Source organism: Molossus molossus, unplaced genomic scaffold (genome assembly GCF_014108415.1).
Source record: "Molossus molossus isolate mMolMol1 unplaced genomic scaffold, mMolMol1.p scaffold_m16_p_5, whole genome shotgun sequence".
In the NCBI taxonomy this organism is placed as follows: domain Eukaryota; kingdom Metazoa; phylum Chordata; class Mammalia; order Chiroptera; family Molossidae; genus Molossus; species Molossus molossus.
The window spans coordinates 51092042-51106529 of record NW_023425388.1 but is presented as its reverse complement, the minus strand read 5'-3'; the positions used below and the strand labels follow the sequence as shown (position 1 = coordinate 51106529).

General features: G+C 40.7%; 1 protein-coding gene across 2 annotated transcripts; it reads left to right on the top strand.

Moving 5' to 3' along the window:
* The first annotated feature begins 3993 nt into the window (after nucleotides 1-3993).
* Nucleotides 3994-10003, top strand: CRYGS (crystallin gamma S). Of its 2 annotated transcripts, none has more exons than XM_036243866.1 (3): nucleotides 3994-4077; nucleotides 8995-9237; nucleotides 9631-10003. In XM_036243866.1, exons 1-3 carry the CDS (start codon nucleotides 4057-4059, stop codon nucleotides 9901-9903), a joined length of 537 nt encoding a protein of 178 aa, XP_036099759.1. In that variant the 5' UTR covers nucleotides 3994-4056; the 3' UTR covers nucleotides 9904-10003. The 2 variants fall into 2 exon arrangements, with proteins under 2 accessions (XP_036099759.1, XP_036099760.1); XM_036243867.1 differs by lacking the exon at nucleotides 3994-4077 and adding an exon at nucleotides 4084-4181.
* Nucleotides 10004-14488: the final 4485 nt, after the last annotated feature.

Genomic DNA, 14488 nt, shown 5'->3' with positions numbered 1-14488 from the left:
AGCAGAGCATTATCAAATAAACACTAGAGTAATAGAAGTGTGTTTTGTAAATTACTATTGGTTAATGAGATTAATGGTATTGGCAGATAGATCAGTAGAACAGAATAGAGAACCTAGAAATTGACCCAAGACAATATACTCAATTAATATTTGACAAAGGTGGCAAGAGCATACAGTGGAGTCAAGATAGTCTCTTCAATAAATGGTGTTGGGAAAATTGGACAGCTACTTGCAAAAAAATGAAGCTAGACCACCAACTTACACCATACACGAAAATAAACTCAAAATGGATAAAAGACTTAAATGTAACTCATGAATCCATACAAATTATAGAAGAAAATGCAGGCAACAAAATTTCAGACATCATACACAGAATTTTCACCGATAAACACCTAAGGCAAGAGAAACAAAGGAAAAAATGAACACACAGGACTACATCAAACTAAAAAGCTTCTGCACAGCAAAAGAAACAACCATCAAAACGGAAAGGGATCCCACTATATGGGAGACCATAATCACCAATGATGCATCAGATAAGGGGCTAATTTCCAAAATATATAGAGTGCTCATACAAGTCAACAAAAGGAAGACAAAGACCCAATTAAAAAATGGGCAGAGGACCTAAATAGACACCTCTCCAAAAAGGACATACAAATGGCCAGGAGACATATGAAGAAATGCTCAACATCACTAATCATCAGAGAGATGCAAATTAAAACAACAATGAGGTATCACCTCACACCTGTCAGAATGGCCGCCATCAACAAATCATCAAACAAGTGTTTGTGAGGGTATGGAGAAAAGGGGATTCTAGTACACTGCTGGTGGGAATGCAGACTGGTGCAGCCACTGTGGAAAACACTATGGTGTTACCTCAAAAAGTTAAAAATTGAACTGCCATTTGACCCAGTGATCCCACTTCTAGGAATATACCCTAAGAAGCCTGAAACACCAATCAGAAAGAATATATGTACCCCCATGTTCATAGCAGCACTATTTGCAATAGCTAAGACCTGGAAACAGCCCAAGTGTCCATCAGTAGATGAGTGGATTAAAAAGCTGTGATACATGTACACAATGGAATACTATGCAGCTGTAAGGAAGAAAGATCTCTTATCCTTTGGGAAGGCATGGAGGGACCTGGAGAGTATTATGCTAAGCAAAACAAGCCAAGCAGAAAAAGACAAGTATCACATGATCTCACTTATTTGTGGAATATAATGAACATAACAGTCTGAGGAACAGGGTAGACCCAGAGACATAGAGGTGGGGTACAGACTGACAAGCCTCAGGAGAGGGGGTTGGAAGGGAAGAGATAAACCACAGAACTTATATGCATGTATGTATGACCAATGGACATAGACAACAAAGCTGGGGATGGGGTGGCAGGGATGGGGAGGAGGGGGGAAAAAGGAGAAACATCTAACAAAAACAAATTAATAAAAAAAAATTAATGGTATTAGTTACTTTCTTTAAAGTTTATAAAATTCCAAAAACTACAGATATAACTTAATACTTTGTTTCCCAGTGATCATATCAAGGCACGTTTGCCATTTTCTGAATTGGCCATAATATATTAGGGGCCTCTCATTTATAAAAATATTTGTTGGATACTTGGTCATTGGAAAAATCAGCAAGTTGGCTTTTTGAGAAAAATATACTTGACCAGGGAAAGTTAAATGTTGATTCGTTGTGGGTATTTTTTTGTTTTTGTTTTAAGCATATATAAGATATAATCTCATTTGTAATGTCAGAGGTATATTAAGAGCCAACATGTTCTCTAAACAGGTCCCAGTACGATATAATTGTAGAGAAATGCCACCTAATAGGTAGCAAGTTGGACTTAGCTAAACCTTTGCAAATTCAGGAGTCCCCATAGTAACTTTCTGTCCCTCAGGCTACGTATGTAGTGCCCTTTCTTGTGGATTAGAATGTGTGTGTGTTTTGAAAAAAATTGTAACTTAATAGTTTCTGAAATCTGAATTCATACCTACCCTTTGTGTAGATTCACCAAGTGTTAACATTTTGCAACATTGACTTTACCACTCCCTGTATAGTATTATTACTTTATTTTGCTCAATGATTTGAGTGTAAGTTACAGACAACTTGGACCTTTACTCCTTAATACATTATAAAACGACTATGAGGTATCACCTCACACCTGCTAGAATAGCTGCCATCAACAAATGACAAGTGCTGGCAAAGATGTGGAGAAAAGGGGACTCTAGCACACTGCTGGTGGGAATGCAGACTGGTGCAGCCACTATGGGAAACAATATGGTGTTTCCTCAAAAAATTAAAAATTGAATTGCCATTTGACCCATTGATCTCACTTCTAGGAATATATCCTAAGAAGCCTGAAAAACCAATCAGAATATATGCACCCCTGTGTTCATAGCAGCGCTCTTTACAATAGTAAAGATCTGGAAACAGATCAAGTGTCCGTCAGTAGATGAGTGGATACAAAAAACTGTGGCCCTGGCCAGTTTGGCTCAGCGATCAGAGTGTTGACCTGTGGACCAAAGAGTCCTGGGTTCAATTCCAGCCAGGAGCACGTACCTTGGTTGCGATTTGTCCCTGGCTCCGGTTGGGGTCGTGTGGGTGGCAACCAGTCGGTGTGTCTCTCTCACATCGATGTTTCTCTCTCTTTCCCTCCCGCTCTGCCCGAAGATAAATGTAAAAATATCCTTGAGTGAGGATTTAAAAAAAAAGCTGTGGTGCATTTATACAATGGAATACTATGCAGCTGTAAAAAAGAAAGATCTCTTACCCTTTGAGACGACTTGGAGGAACCTGGAGAGTGTTACGCTGAGCAAAATAAGCCAGTCAGAGAAAGACAAGTATCACACAATCTCATTTATTTGTGGAATTTAATGAACAAAATAAACTGATGAACAAAATAGTGATACCTCGGTTCTCGAACATAATTCGTTCCAGGAGGACGGTCGAGAACCGAATTGTTCGAGAACCGAAGCAATGAAACCAATAGGAAAGCGTGACTCCACAAAGCGTGACTCTCTCTCTGCACTCACACTGATGACGCAAGCAAGGCGCGCTGGGCCGAATGAACGCCATTCGGCTCATCTCGGAAGTTCGAGTTCCAAATATTTGTTTGGATTCCGAGACAAAAGTTTCTCGAATCTCCATTTGGTCGAAAACCGAGGCGTTCGAGAACCGAGGTATCACTGTAGATCCAGAGACATGGAAGTAGGGAACAGACTGACAAACCTCAGAGGGAAGGGAAGAGTGGAAAGAGATAAACTAAAGAACTTACATGCATATATGCATAACCAATGGTCACAGACAACAGTGCAAGTGAAGGCAGGGAGGAGGGGAATCAATGGGGAAAAGGGGACATCTGTAATGCTTTCAACAATAAAGTTAAAAAAAATTAAATACATTATTATGTATTTCATAAAAACACAGACATTCTCTTACCTAGCTAGTCAGTACAAATGATTAACTTGAGGAAGTTTAACATTGGCACAATAGTATCTAATTTGCAGTTTATATTAAACTTTTTGCTAATTGTTTCAAAATTGTCTTTTGTTGTGACTTTTTATTCAAACTCAAGATCATGCATTGCGTTTAGCTACGTAAGTTACGTTGCTTTGCAACATGTCACGTCTGTTCAGAAATAGAAGATATCCTTTCAATTTATCTGCTGCAAGTTTTATTGAAGAAAAAAAGACATTTGGGATTTTAAGGTGCCTGATTTCCAGAAAACCAAACAGCCCAGGTAGAAGGACCTTTTTCATTTTTTATTTTAAAAACTGTGGCTGAGTTTTGGTGTCTTGACACAGCAAAGTCTATAGTACAACAAAGCTTGGTAAGCATTAAAATGGGTACTGAAGCGCTCCTTTATATCATAATCCCAATTCTTTTTCTAGAAACCATCAATAGTTTCTAAATGACTGACTTGATTTTTGGATCCAATTCTCATGACCAAGCAAATGTTTGATTTGAACCCAGCCCAGTATAAAATGCCTCTGTGCTTCTAACTCTGTAGCTATTTCCTGGATTTCAGCACTGGGGAAACCGATCTATGCATCAAAAATGTCTAAAACTGGAACCAAGGTAAGTTAAAACGGTCATGCTGATTTGCAGCCTATCCACTTTCTTTTCACCTAATAATACATCAAAAGAAACATGAAGAAAAGCTTTTGCTACTTTGCCTGGAGGTGAGTATGACAGTGGTTAGAAAATTGGGATTGGGAGAGAAGATTAAGAAATGATTATTATATTTTCTAACAGAATCACCAGTTTGTTAAGGGGTTATCAGTATATGTGGTGCTATGTTGAATACTGTCCAAGTATGTAACATGTAAATATCATGATTTCTGTCTTCCAGCAACTAATATTCCATGAACTTTCACAAGAATAGGACATGATGATCAGAGGATTATGTGAAGTAGAAAGCTTTTGGTATTCAATGAAAATTTTGTTTTATGAAATTTAGCCTCAACCATTCATATTTTAAAAGGCCGTGGTGGATGGAACAATCAAGTGAATTAAATCCTACATACCCCCTTCATTCAAGCAGTTACTCTTACCCTTTCCCTCAAATAGAGTGCTTATTAAGCTAGGAAAATTGTCTTTAAATATTTGATTCACAGTTGTTGGACTGGCTGATCCCTTGGGCAGGGCTTTGGGAATTCTCTTTTAAGGTCTTCCACTGACCAGGGTCTAAGGCAAAACTATTGGTGCCTGATTCTCCTCCACTCACCCCCCCCCCCCCCCGACTTTTTACTTTGAAAAATTTCAAACCCATTGAATCTTAAAAGAATAAGAAGGAAATGATGAATGAATACATGTATACCCTTCACTTACATTCTTCAAGTGTTAACATTTTGCCCTATTTTATCTCTGTCTTTTTTGTACTAAACCATTTGAAAATAGCAATCTTAATACTTTTGCCTTAAATATTTAGGCATGTATTTCCTAAAAACAAGTATGTTTACCTGTATAAACATAATATCATCGTGTTCTCCAAATTTATCATAATACTTAATATTCAGACTATAGTCAAATGTCCCCTCGTTGCTCCCCAAATGTGCTCATGGCTGGCTTTTCCCTGAGGTAGGATCCAGTCAAGGATTACACATTGCATTTGGTTGTCATGTTTCTTTAGCCTCTTTTGTATAGAACAGTCCCTTTACCTTTCTTGTTGTTGTTTCTTCAGACATTGACATTTTCCAAAATCAGACCAGGTGTCTTGTTGAGAAGTCCTGAAATCTGAATTTGTCCGATTGTTTCCTCGTGTTTAGATTCTGACTAACCATCTTTGACAAGAAAGCTAAGTAGGCAATGTCAAGTACTTCCTGTTGCATCAATTTAGGGAGCACCTGTTAATTCATTCCAGAATTGGTCAGTGCCTGATTTTTTTTTCCATGTAGAAAATAGAACTAATAATCATACTTGTCATTCAGAAGACAGTTTGGGGAGAAAAATGAAACAGTGTCTTTAGTGCTCTGAGGTTCTTGAAAATATGCCCTGCACATCCCACAGAATAAAATTTGAAGTCCTTAGAGGAATATCCACATGCCTTGAGGGAAGGCTGTTACAGAACCACGTTAGATGAAAACATCGCTGCTCTCAGAGATTTCCAAAGTAGTGATGGTGTGCTCTCCTTTATTTCTTGTAGCTGGGCTTTTATTAAATTAAATAACTTTTGTTTGCTAGATCAAAGACAATAATATCTCTTACACTTATTACTTCTCCTGGTCCCACTATCTTGCTAGCAATTTAATCAGAGGAGTTAAGGGTGTGGCAAAAAGAATGTATTACATTTGATTTTGTTACCTCTGGAATACTTGAGACACCTTTCTGCTGTACTGGATTGGTAGGCTGTTTTTCAAAACATTACCTTGAAATTTTTGAAATTATTTCTAGTCAAATCGGCACATTTCTTAGACTTCTCTGCAGAATTTTTCCCCCCAAGAGTCAAAACCTTCTCTCAGCTGACCACAGAGTAGATTTCAGAGTCCTACAAATGAAAAATGAGTAGATTTGCAACATTTTCTGGACCCTGGGATTTGGAAGGTCTCCCACTGAATGGAGAAGTGGAACTCAGTAATGGTTCCATGGCAACATTAGTGCTTTGTTTCAGTGTTGGGATGGTTGGCTGTTCTGCTGGGAGGGTGGACCTTGTAGAACATCATATATAGTTTCACTTCTCAGATGTTGATATCACGTACAGGTGCAGAGAGCATTAGGTGTGAGAAACAATGAAGAAAAATAGATGATACGAATCGTCCCTAATATATCCCTTGCAAAGCCTCTTTTCTTGTGATTAGTTGGCCAAGAACCAAAGGTAAATTGATTTAAGGACTATGGGTCTGTCTATTCATAGAAAAGTTATTTTGATTTTCCTAAAGATCTTTCCACGGCTTTTGGGGAAATCCCCTCAGACTCAGGATCAGTCTTGTTCTGTTTCTGAGAGTAAATGCTATATGCCGAACAGACAGCCGTGCAGGTAGGAAGACAGCAAAGGGGGAGATAAAGTAAAATAAAATGAACCAGGGACTACTAACCAGGAATTGGCACTGCAGTCCATATGCTTGCCTGCAACTAACTGGTAACCAGCGAGTGACGTTAGGCAAGTTATTTAACTGTGTTTTCTGTAACAACTATAGTAAAAGCTTATTGGCAATTCCAGCCAGGTATTAAATTAAGTGTGTTATCTACATTATCCCATGGGACCCCCAGAACAACTCTGTGTGGTAGATGTTGTTATCCAGTTTTACAAATGAAGAGACAGCTTCAGAGACATTCAATGGACTGTCTAGGTCAGAGCCAGTAAATAGTGGTGCTGAGATTTTGTTTTGTTTTTCAATGTAAACTGGGGCGCCATGTATCTCTAAATATGTACTGTGCTAAAATGGGAAAGGGAGATTGAGGAGAAAAACTTGGGAAGGAGAGAAAGGAGATGAAGTAGATGATTTAGGGGTGGGAAGGAATAAGGAAGCTTTTAGGGAACAGGAAATAGAAAGGTTGAAAGAGCCCTGGCCAGTGTGGCTCAGTTGGTTGGAGGGTCCTCCCCTACATGGAAGGGTCAAGGGTTTGATTCCCGGTCAAGGCACATACCCAGGTTTCGGTTGTGACCCCCAGTCAGGGCGCCTGCAGGAGGCAACAGATCGATGTTTCTTTCTCACATTAATGTTTCTCTCTCTCTCAACCTCCCTTTTTCTCTCTAAGATCAATACAAAGAAGAAGAAAAAAAGAAAAGTTTAAAGAAATGGGGAACATAAGGAGAGGAGATTAAGATAGAAGGAAATAATTATTAGTAGGAAACTAGAAAGAATAACATGGGGTGGAAGAGAATGAGGTTTTATGCCCACTTGTGAGTCATGTTTGGTTTCTTCCTCTCCTTTATTCTCTACATCTAATTAGTCACCAAATCCTATATTTCTTTTTACTGTTTCCTCAACATCATTCACATTGTAGTTGCCTCTCCGTTGGCCCTCATCACTCACCTTGCCCACAGCAACCGTCTATTTCCAGATACATCTCCCACATAATCACCATAGGGATTCTAGCTCGGCTCCCTGTCTCTCTTCTAGCTTTATTTCCTAATGCTTCACAAATACTCAGTATGTGCCATGTTTAACCAACTACTTGTCCCTCTACAGGCTCCCACCCCACCCCTGAAAAGGGAACCCACTGTATGGGAGAACATATTTGCCAATGATATATCAGATAAGGAGTTAATTTCCAAAATATATAAAGAACACATACAACTCAACACAAGGAAGATAAACAATCCAATTAAAAAATGGACAAAGGACCTGAATAGACACTTCTCCAAAGAGGACATACAGATGGCCAATAGACATATGAAAAAATGCTCCATATTCCTAATTATTAGAGAGCCGCAGATGAATAAAACTACAGTGGTTTTCTCCTTTTAAACGCGTAAAAGAAACTAACCACAAGGTGGCGGCATAATGCCAGGGAATTAACTTCTCGAATCACTCTCACCTGTGATTATAACCTAGACCTGATCTTGGATTGTGGAATGATAGAAGAAGGGACAAACTAGTGCATTTGGTCTGTTGATTGGCAGACACTGATCATGAAGTTCTAGAAATTTCGGAGAAATTTCAACCAGAAAGCTCTGAGTTTTATGTTATAGCCAGGGTAGTCTCCTCATTTCATTAGACAAGATGGGATTGAAACCCAGAGAGACGGCTTGATTAAGGTAGCGGGGCTGACTATGGAGATGCAGCTCTGGGGCCTGGGTTTATTCTCTCTGGGTTCTCAGGGCTGCATGTTTTCCGGGGCCATCCCAGATCTCAGAGTGTACCCCAAGCATTCCGTTAGAAACCTGGCAAGCGCTTAAAACAGAGTACCATATCGCCTTGTCATTTTGTTACTTTGCAACAATTCTGTTGGCAATAAGATCATAACACAGAACATAAAATGATGGTGTATTTTCATGTGTGTGTTCTCTATCCATCTAAAATGAGCTCTCTACAACCAAGGTCTGTGTTTTATTTTCCCCAACGTAGCTTCCACATCACCTAGAATGAATGTCTGCATTTACACTCGTTCGTCTTCCCCAAGTATTTACTGAGGGTCTGTCAAGTGCTGGCACAGGGGTTCTTAGCTCAGATAAGGTTTGGCCCTTGCCCCTGGAAGAAATCTGCTGGGAGTCTGGCGGGAGAGACAGGCATATTAGTAGATAATTTACTATACAATGTGGTAAGTACAGTGAGCTGTGGGAACAAAAAGGAGAAAGCAATGAGCCCGAGTCTGAAATTGCTGGCTTATATGAGAACACTGCTTGCTTTTTCATTTTAAGCCTTCAGAAAGTACTCGTTCCTATTGTTGACAACCAAGGTCGTCTGCCGGAAGGCAAACGTTGTAAGGTGAGGTCGAGCAAAATAAAGAAGGGAGGGATTTCTGAAGTGAAGAGCGTGTTCGTAACGTTTATTTTATGCATCAACCATGCCACCCAACTCCTCCATCGTCTCTGTTTGCCCTGTACTTCAGATTACTTTCTATGAAGACAAAAATTTTCAAGGCCGCCACTATGACTGTGATTGCGACTGTGCCGATTTCCACATGTACCTGAATCGCTGCAACTCCATTAGAGTGGAAGGAGGCACCTGGGCTGTGTACGAAAGACCCAACTTTGCTGGGTACATGTACATCTTACCTCGGGGCGAGTACCCTGAGTTCCAGCACTGGATGGGCCTCAACGACCGCCTGGGCTCCTGCAAAGCTGTTCATCTGGTGAGCCTGGTGACACCCCCTCTCCCCCCGCCACACTTTTTTTTTTTCTTTTCTTTTTTTGGCTTTTATTTGAAAGGTTTTTTTGAGGTTGTTCTACTTCTTAATGGGGAGCTGTCTTTTTTGGCCATGGAGGCGTAAATAAAATCTTAGGTCAGTTCATCCCAAGACCGAATATACTAATTATTTCCACAGCACTTGACCCCGTGAGGATGTTAAGGAATTACGTTCTTCTTACTGAAAGCCAGCTGTTTCAGTGGGTATGGAGTGGGGACGGGAGTTCAGATCGTCTAGATTTCAAGATGGTGCGTTCTGAACCATACTGCTCTTTGAGTCTGTGACCTGCTGGCGATTTCCGTAATGGTTACTGTTCATTTCCTCCCGTGTTTTTTTCAGTCTAGTGGAGGCCAGTATAAGATTCAGATCTTTGAGAAAGGAGATTTTAATGGTCAGATGCACGAAACCACTGAAGACTGTCCTTCTGTCATGGAGCAATTTCGTATGCGAGAGGTCCACTCCTGTAAGGTGCTGGAGGGTGCCTGGATTTTCTACGAGCTGCCCACCTACCGCGGCAGACAGTACCTCCTGGACAAGAAGGAGTACCGGAAGCCCATCGATTGGGGCGCAGCTTCCCCAGCGGTCCAGTCTTTCCGCCGCATTGTGGAGTAATGACGCGGATGGGGCCATAAGCCACTTCCTGGGGACCAAGCGCTGGCTGGCCTGGTCATCCAAATAGGCATCATAAATAAAGCAATTGGCATGCATTCCACTGTTGACTTGTAATGCCTCTCCTTAAACACTTTCAGGGATCAGTACAATAGTACCCACCAGAGTGGGCAGTTACACAAAACAACTAGCTCAAAATGGGACTCCTTTGAAAGGTTAGACAATCGTACTGCCACGTAGTGGTTTTTGTTGCTTAAGTTTTGTGTTAATTCACTGGTGCAATAATAACAGGTGCCATTCACTGAGTGCTTTCATGCTCCCACTTTCTCTTCACAACAGTCCTGGAAGAGGTGGTTCATCTGCATTTTACAAATAAGAAAACGGAAGCTTAGAGAAATTAAAAACTTGTCCAAGTTCACCAGCTGGTGAATGAAGTGACCAGGATATTTATGTTTCCAAAGCCCTGTTCTTTTCTCTTTATGTTTAACTCATTTATTCAACACATATTGGGGGGGGGGGGGGTCTCTGTGCATAATGTAAGTACACGACCCTGGGATAAAATACATATCGAGAACAGCCAGTGAAAACAGGGCTATTACCTGAAAATAGTAGCATACAAGTCCCTTGAAATACTTCATGGTCTACAGAGTCGTCTGCCAGTCACCTCTCAACCCTTACGTTCAGTTTATCTGTAAAACGAAAGGACATGTTAAACAATTTGTCCCTACTTCACAGTAATTGAAATGGAGTTTTATTGAGTTCTACCTACTTTGAGATTGTAGTTATTTAATCTTGAAGGACATAGGGCATCACTTGGAATATTTAGTGAGTACCCTACTGAAACTGGGATATTCTGGGTTCACCTGTCTTTGAAAAGATGGCAAAGCTCATGTCTCTTAGGAGTTTTTCCTGGAAAGGACAAATCAGAGCAGCTAAGGACCCTCCCTTGGGGTCTACTTCAGTCTATACTCTGGTGTGTACTGCATACTCTCCCCTGGATACTTTTATTCATTTTGTTAACTTCCACTGCCTTTTTTGTTTTTTGTTGTTTTGTTTTTCATTTCAAGTGAAGGACTTTGAGAAATTTGAGTGAAAGTGAGGGAGGAGACAGGATAAGCTGAGGAGGAGGAATGAGAGGCCCCTTGCAGAGGAGCAGAGAGCTCTGGATCTTGTCACCCGACCATGAAGTTAACTTTCCTTATCTCCAGAATGAGGGAGTTGAGCCAAATGTTCACCCAAGTCCCATCGAACACAAACATTCTCATTCTCTGAAGGCCAGGAGGACGCTGAAAGACCACCTGGTGCCTAAAGACTACTAACACTTCTTTTTAGAAGCACAATTTCTGGAAATGACCTCAGAGGTCTTGCTTCTTCTTTTCTGCAGAGGATACTGAGGCTGTGGTAACAGTGAGTTACTGCCAGTCTGTCCTTCAGATCCACTGCTGCTGTGTTCCAGTCCTTGGTGTGTTGGTCACAGTCTGTTCAAAACAACCAGAAAAGCAGTTCTGGCAGCAGTGTAGAAAAACAGGCGTCAGGATGACTAACCACTATCTCAGAGGAGTAGGAGACGGCTTCTGACAGATAAAGCAATTGTCATTTGGGGATGTTTTATGCCTCTTGGTTCATGCCCTGATCCAGAAAGAGATTGCCAGCATTCTCCCCAGTTAGGGACACATCAATCAACTTGAACTTAAAAGGAATTTCACTAGCGATTGATATTAGAGTTAAAAACACTAACTCTATCAGTCAGTCCCAGTTCTGGAAGAACATTCTGCTGTCAGAGCCAGAAGCCAGTGTCCACCTGTCAAGCACACGCAGGGAAGCACCTGGCTAGATATTTAGAAGTAGTACCTCCCTCTGCTTTTTACTGTCTTGATGTTCTACAACGATGGAGGAGGCATGTCAAGAAAATAAGAGGCCCTGGCTGGTTTGGCTCAGTTGGAGCTTCGGCCTGTGGACCAGACAGTCCCGGGTTCGGTTCCCACTAGGGGCACGTACAAAAAAAAAAAAGAAAAGAAAAGAAAGAAAAAGAAAAGAAAAGAAAAGAAAACAAGGGAATGGCACACTTAGACCATATTAGTCCCGTTTGCCGTCTGAGCGTTCCTCTGAGACAAGTCTGCGTATTTCCCACACATAGAGCCCTTTTCCTCAAAATGTAACATGAGGGCTTCTTATTTAAACCCTTTATAGTAGTGGACTCTAAAAAGACAAGACAAATACAACAAACCCATAGATACAGAGAACAGCTGATGGCGGCCAAGGGGGAAAGGGGTGGGGATGGGAAGGGGGTTAAATGTGACCATTTATTTATTTCTTTATTCAAGGAAAATAACATTTAAAAATAAAAAATAAAGTTCCCAGGGTAGTGTTATCAGATTAAATATAGGACATAATTAGTAAATCCAAAGTCAGATATATATATATATACACACACAGTATAAGTGTATCCCAAGTATTGGATGGAACATACTTACACTAAAACATTATTTGTCATTTGTCTGAAATATAAATTTAACTGTATCCTGCATTTTTATTTGCTAAGTCTGTCAAACCTATACCTAAGGGCAAGGCAAAGGAGTGACACAGGCTAAAGGCACAGGGTGGTGAGGGCTGTGGAAACTGGGGACACACGCCCCACAGAGGGGCATTTAAATACTGTGAGCCTACAAAAGGTGCCTGCAGCTGGATCTGGTCCGCGGACCCTCAGCCCCAAGCTTGACTTGGTGGCGAGCTCTGAACATCAGAAAAAGTTCCTTTCATTGAGTCAAACTCTGCTTCTTGTAAGTTTCACCCTCAATTCTAGTTCTGCTTTTCATCTGATTCTTCATTTCCTTTAGGTATTTAAAGATACCTCCTGTTCGCCTCCACACCCCCATTTCTAGGTGGAACAACTCCGGTTCCTTCCCCTGTCTCGCTCTTGATGTGGTCGGCTCCAGACTCCGCCTTCCTGGTGCCTCCCTTCTGCGGGCTGCACATTCTTTTCCCCACTGTTCTAGCTCAAGTCTGACCAGAGCACACTACATGGAGGATGGTGTTCAGTTCTTTGACCCTCCTTTCTTCAATATATACTGTTTTTTTTTGCTTTATTAAACTGAATTTATTGGGGTGACATTGTTAATAAAATTATATAGGTTTCAGGGGTACAATGCTATAACATATACTGTTCTTGACTAAGCTCAGCTCTCCTTGTACCTTCCCACCAGACCTGATAGTGGGCTCGACCACCCTTTCCTGAGAACTGGCCTTCCAGGTCAAGGAGAAAGTTCCCTTCCCCTCTGGAAAGTTAGAGAGAAGGGGATTCAATCCTGTCACTTCCACATATCAGCTCTAAGTCACACACTCTAATATATAACCTCGAATTCCTTACCTGTAAAACAAAGACAGCCCTTACTGTGTGGGCATTAACATAATGGATGAAAAATATGTGAATGTGAGGTCAGTTCTTATTATTTGCCGTAGTTAGATTCTGTAAAGACCGTGAAGATGAATAGTGAAGGAATACTGAACTGTTGTCCCTAGGGAAACACTGTTAGGTACCTGGGAGCCCCTGGTCACAGCATTTTTGATATCCAATTAATACATAACCTTTTTTATTTATTTTTATTTTTGTAAACTTCCAAAATATTTATTTATGTAGGCCTAGCTACTAGTCAAGAATTTTTTTCTAGGTACTAGAAATAAAAGGATGAATAAGATATCGTTTCTACCATGTTATATGTCCCTTTAACAATGAATTCCAGCCTGGTTGGTGTGGCTCAGGGGATTGAGTGTTGTCCCACGGACTGAGAGGTCCCAGTTTGATTCCCAGTCAGGGCACATGCCCGGGTTGCAGGCTCCATCCCTATGGGGGGCATGCAGGAGGCAGCTGATCGATGTTTCTCTTTCACATTGATGTTTCTAATCCCCCCCCCCCAAAAAAAATCAATAAAACATATTTTTAAAAAAAACAATGAATTCCAAATCTAGCAAAAAACACATTCCACACAGGTTACACATAACCTTTTTTAAAATGTATGTTTCTATTTAAAAACACCTTAATATGTATTGTTGATTCATTAACATTGAACTCACGGCCAACTTATATCTGAAAGAAACTTATCTCACACATTTTTCTTCTGTAAGGTACATTGCAGCTGTCTTGTGTGAAGGGTCTTCTCATATAGCAAAACCTCCAACCAAAGGAAAACAATGCAAAACACATACTAAGTAGACTGCAAAAACAGGACACTTGTTTACAGTATGAGAGCTCACACCAGAAGACAGAGCATTTGTTTGACCTCAACGGGGAACACAGACATCGGGAGACTCAAATTTGTCTCCCGCTCTGCTCGTGTTTGTGAATGACCCTGAAGGCACCATGAGTAGTGATCTGCGGGTCACACACATTTTAGTGAGTGGGAGAACTCACAAGTATAAAATCTGTGAATAACGAAGATCAGCTGTACTTGACCACCATGGTTAACATGTTAATACCATTTCCTAGTACTTAAGTACCTCTCTTACGAAACTGTTTTTTATTTTGCTTACTTGTTTAGCTTTTTTATACCTTTTAATTCCCCATTTGTTTTCTGAGAAGAATCTCTGCATT

Excerpts from the sequence above, each read along its gene's own strand:
- CRYGS (XM_036243866.1), top strand. The coding sequence starts at position 4,057 with ATGTCTAAAACTGGAACCAAG. Across the intron at positions 4,078-8,994 it reads TGTCTAAAACTGGAACCAAG|ATTACTTTCTATGAAGACAA; the intron begins GTAAGTTAAAAC and ends CCTGTACTTCAG. Across the intron at positions 9,238-9,630 it reads CCTGCAAAGCTGTTCATCTG|TCTAGTGGAGGCCAGTATAA; the intron begins GTGAGCCTGGTG and ends TGTTTTTTTCAG.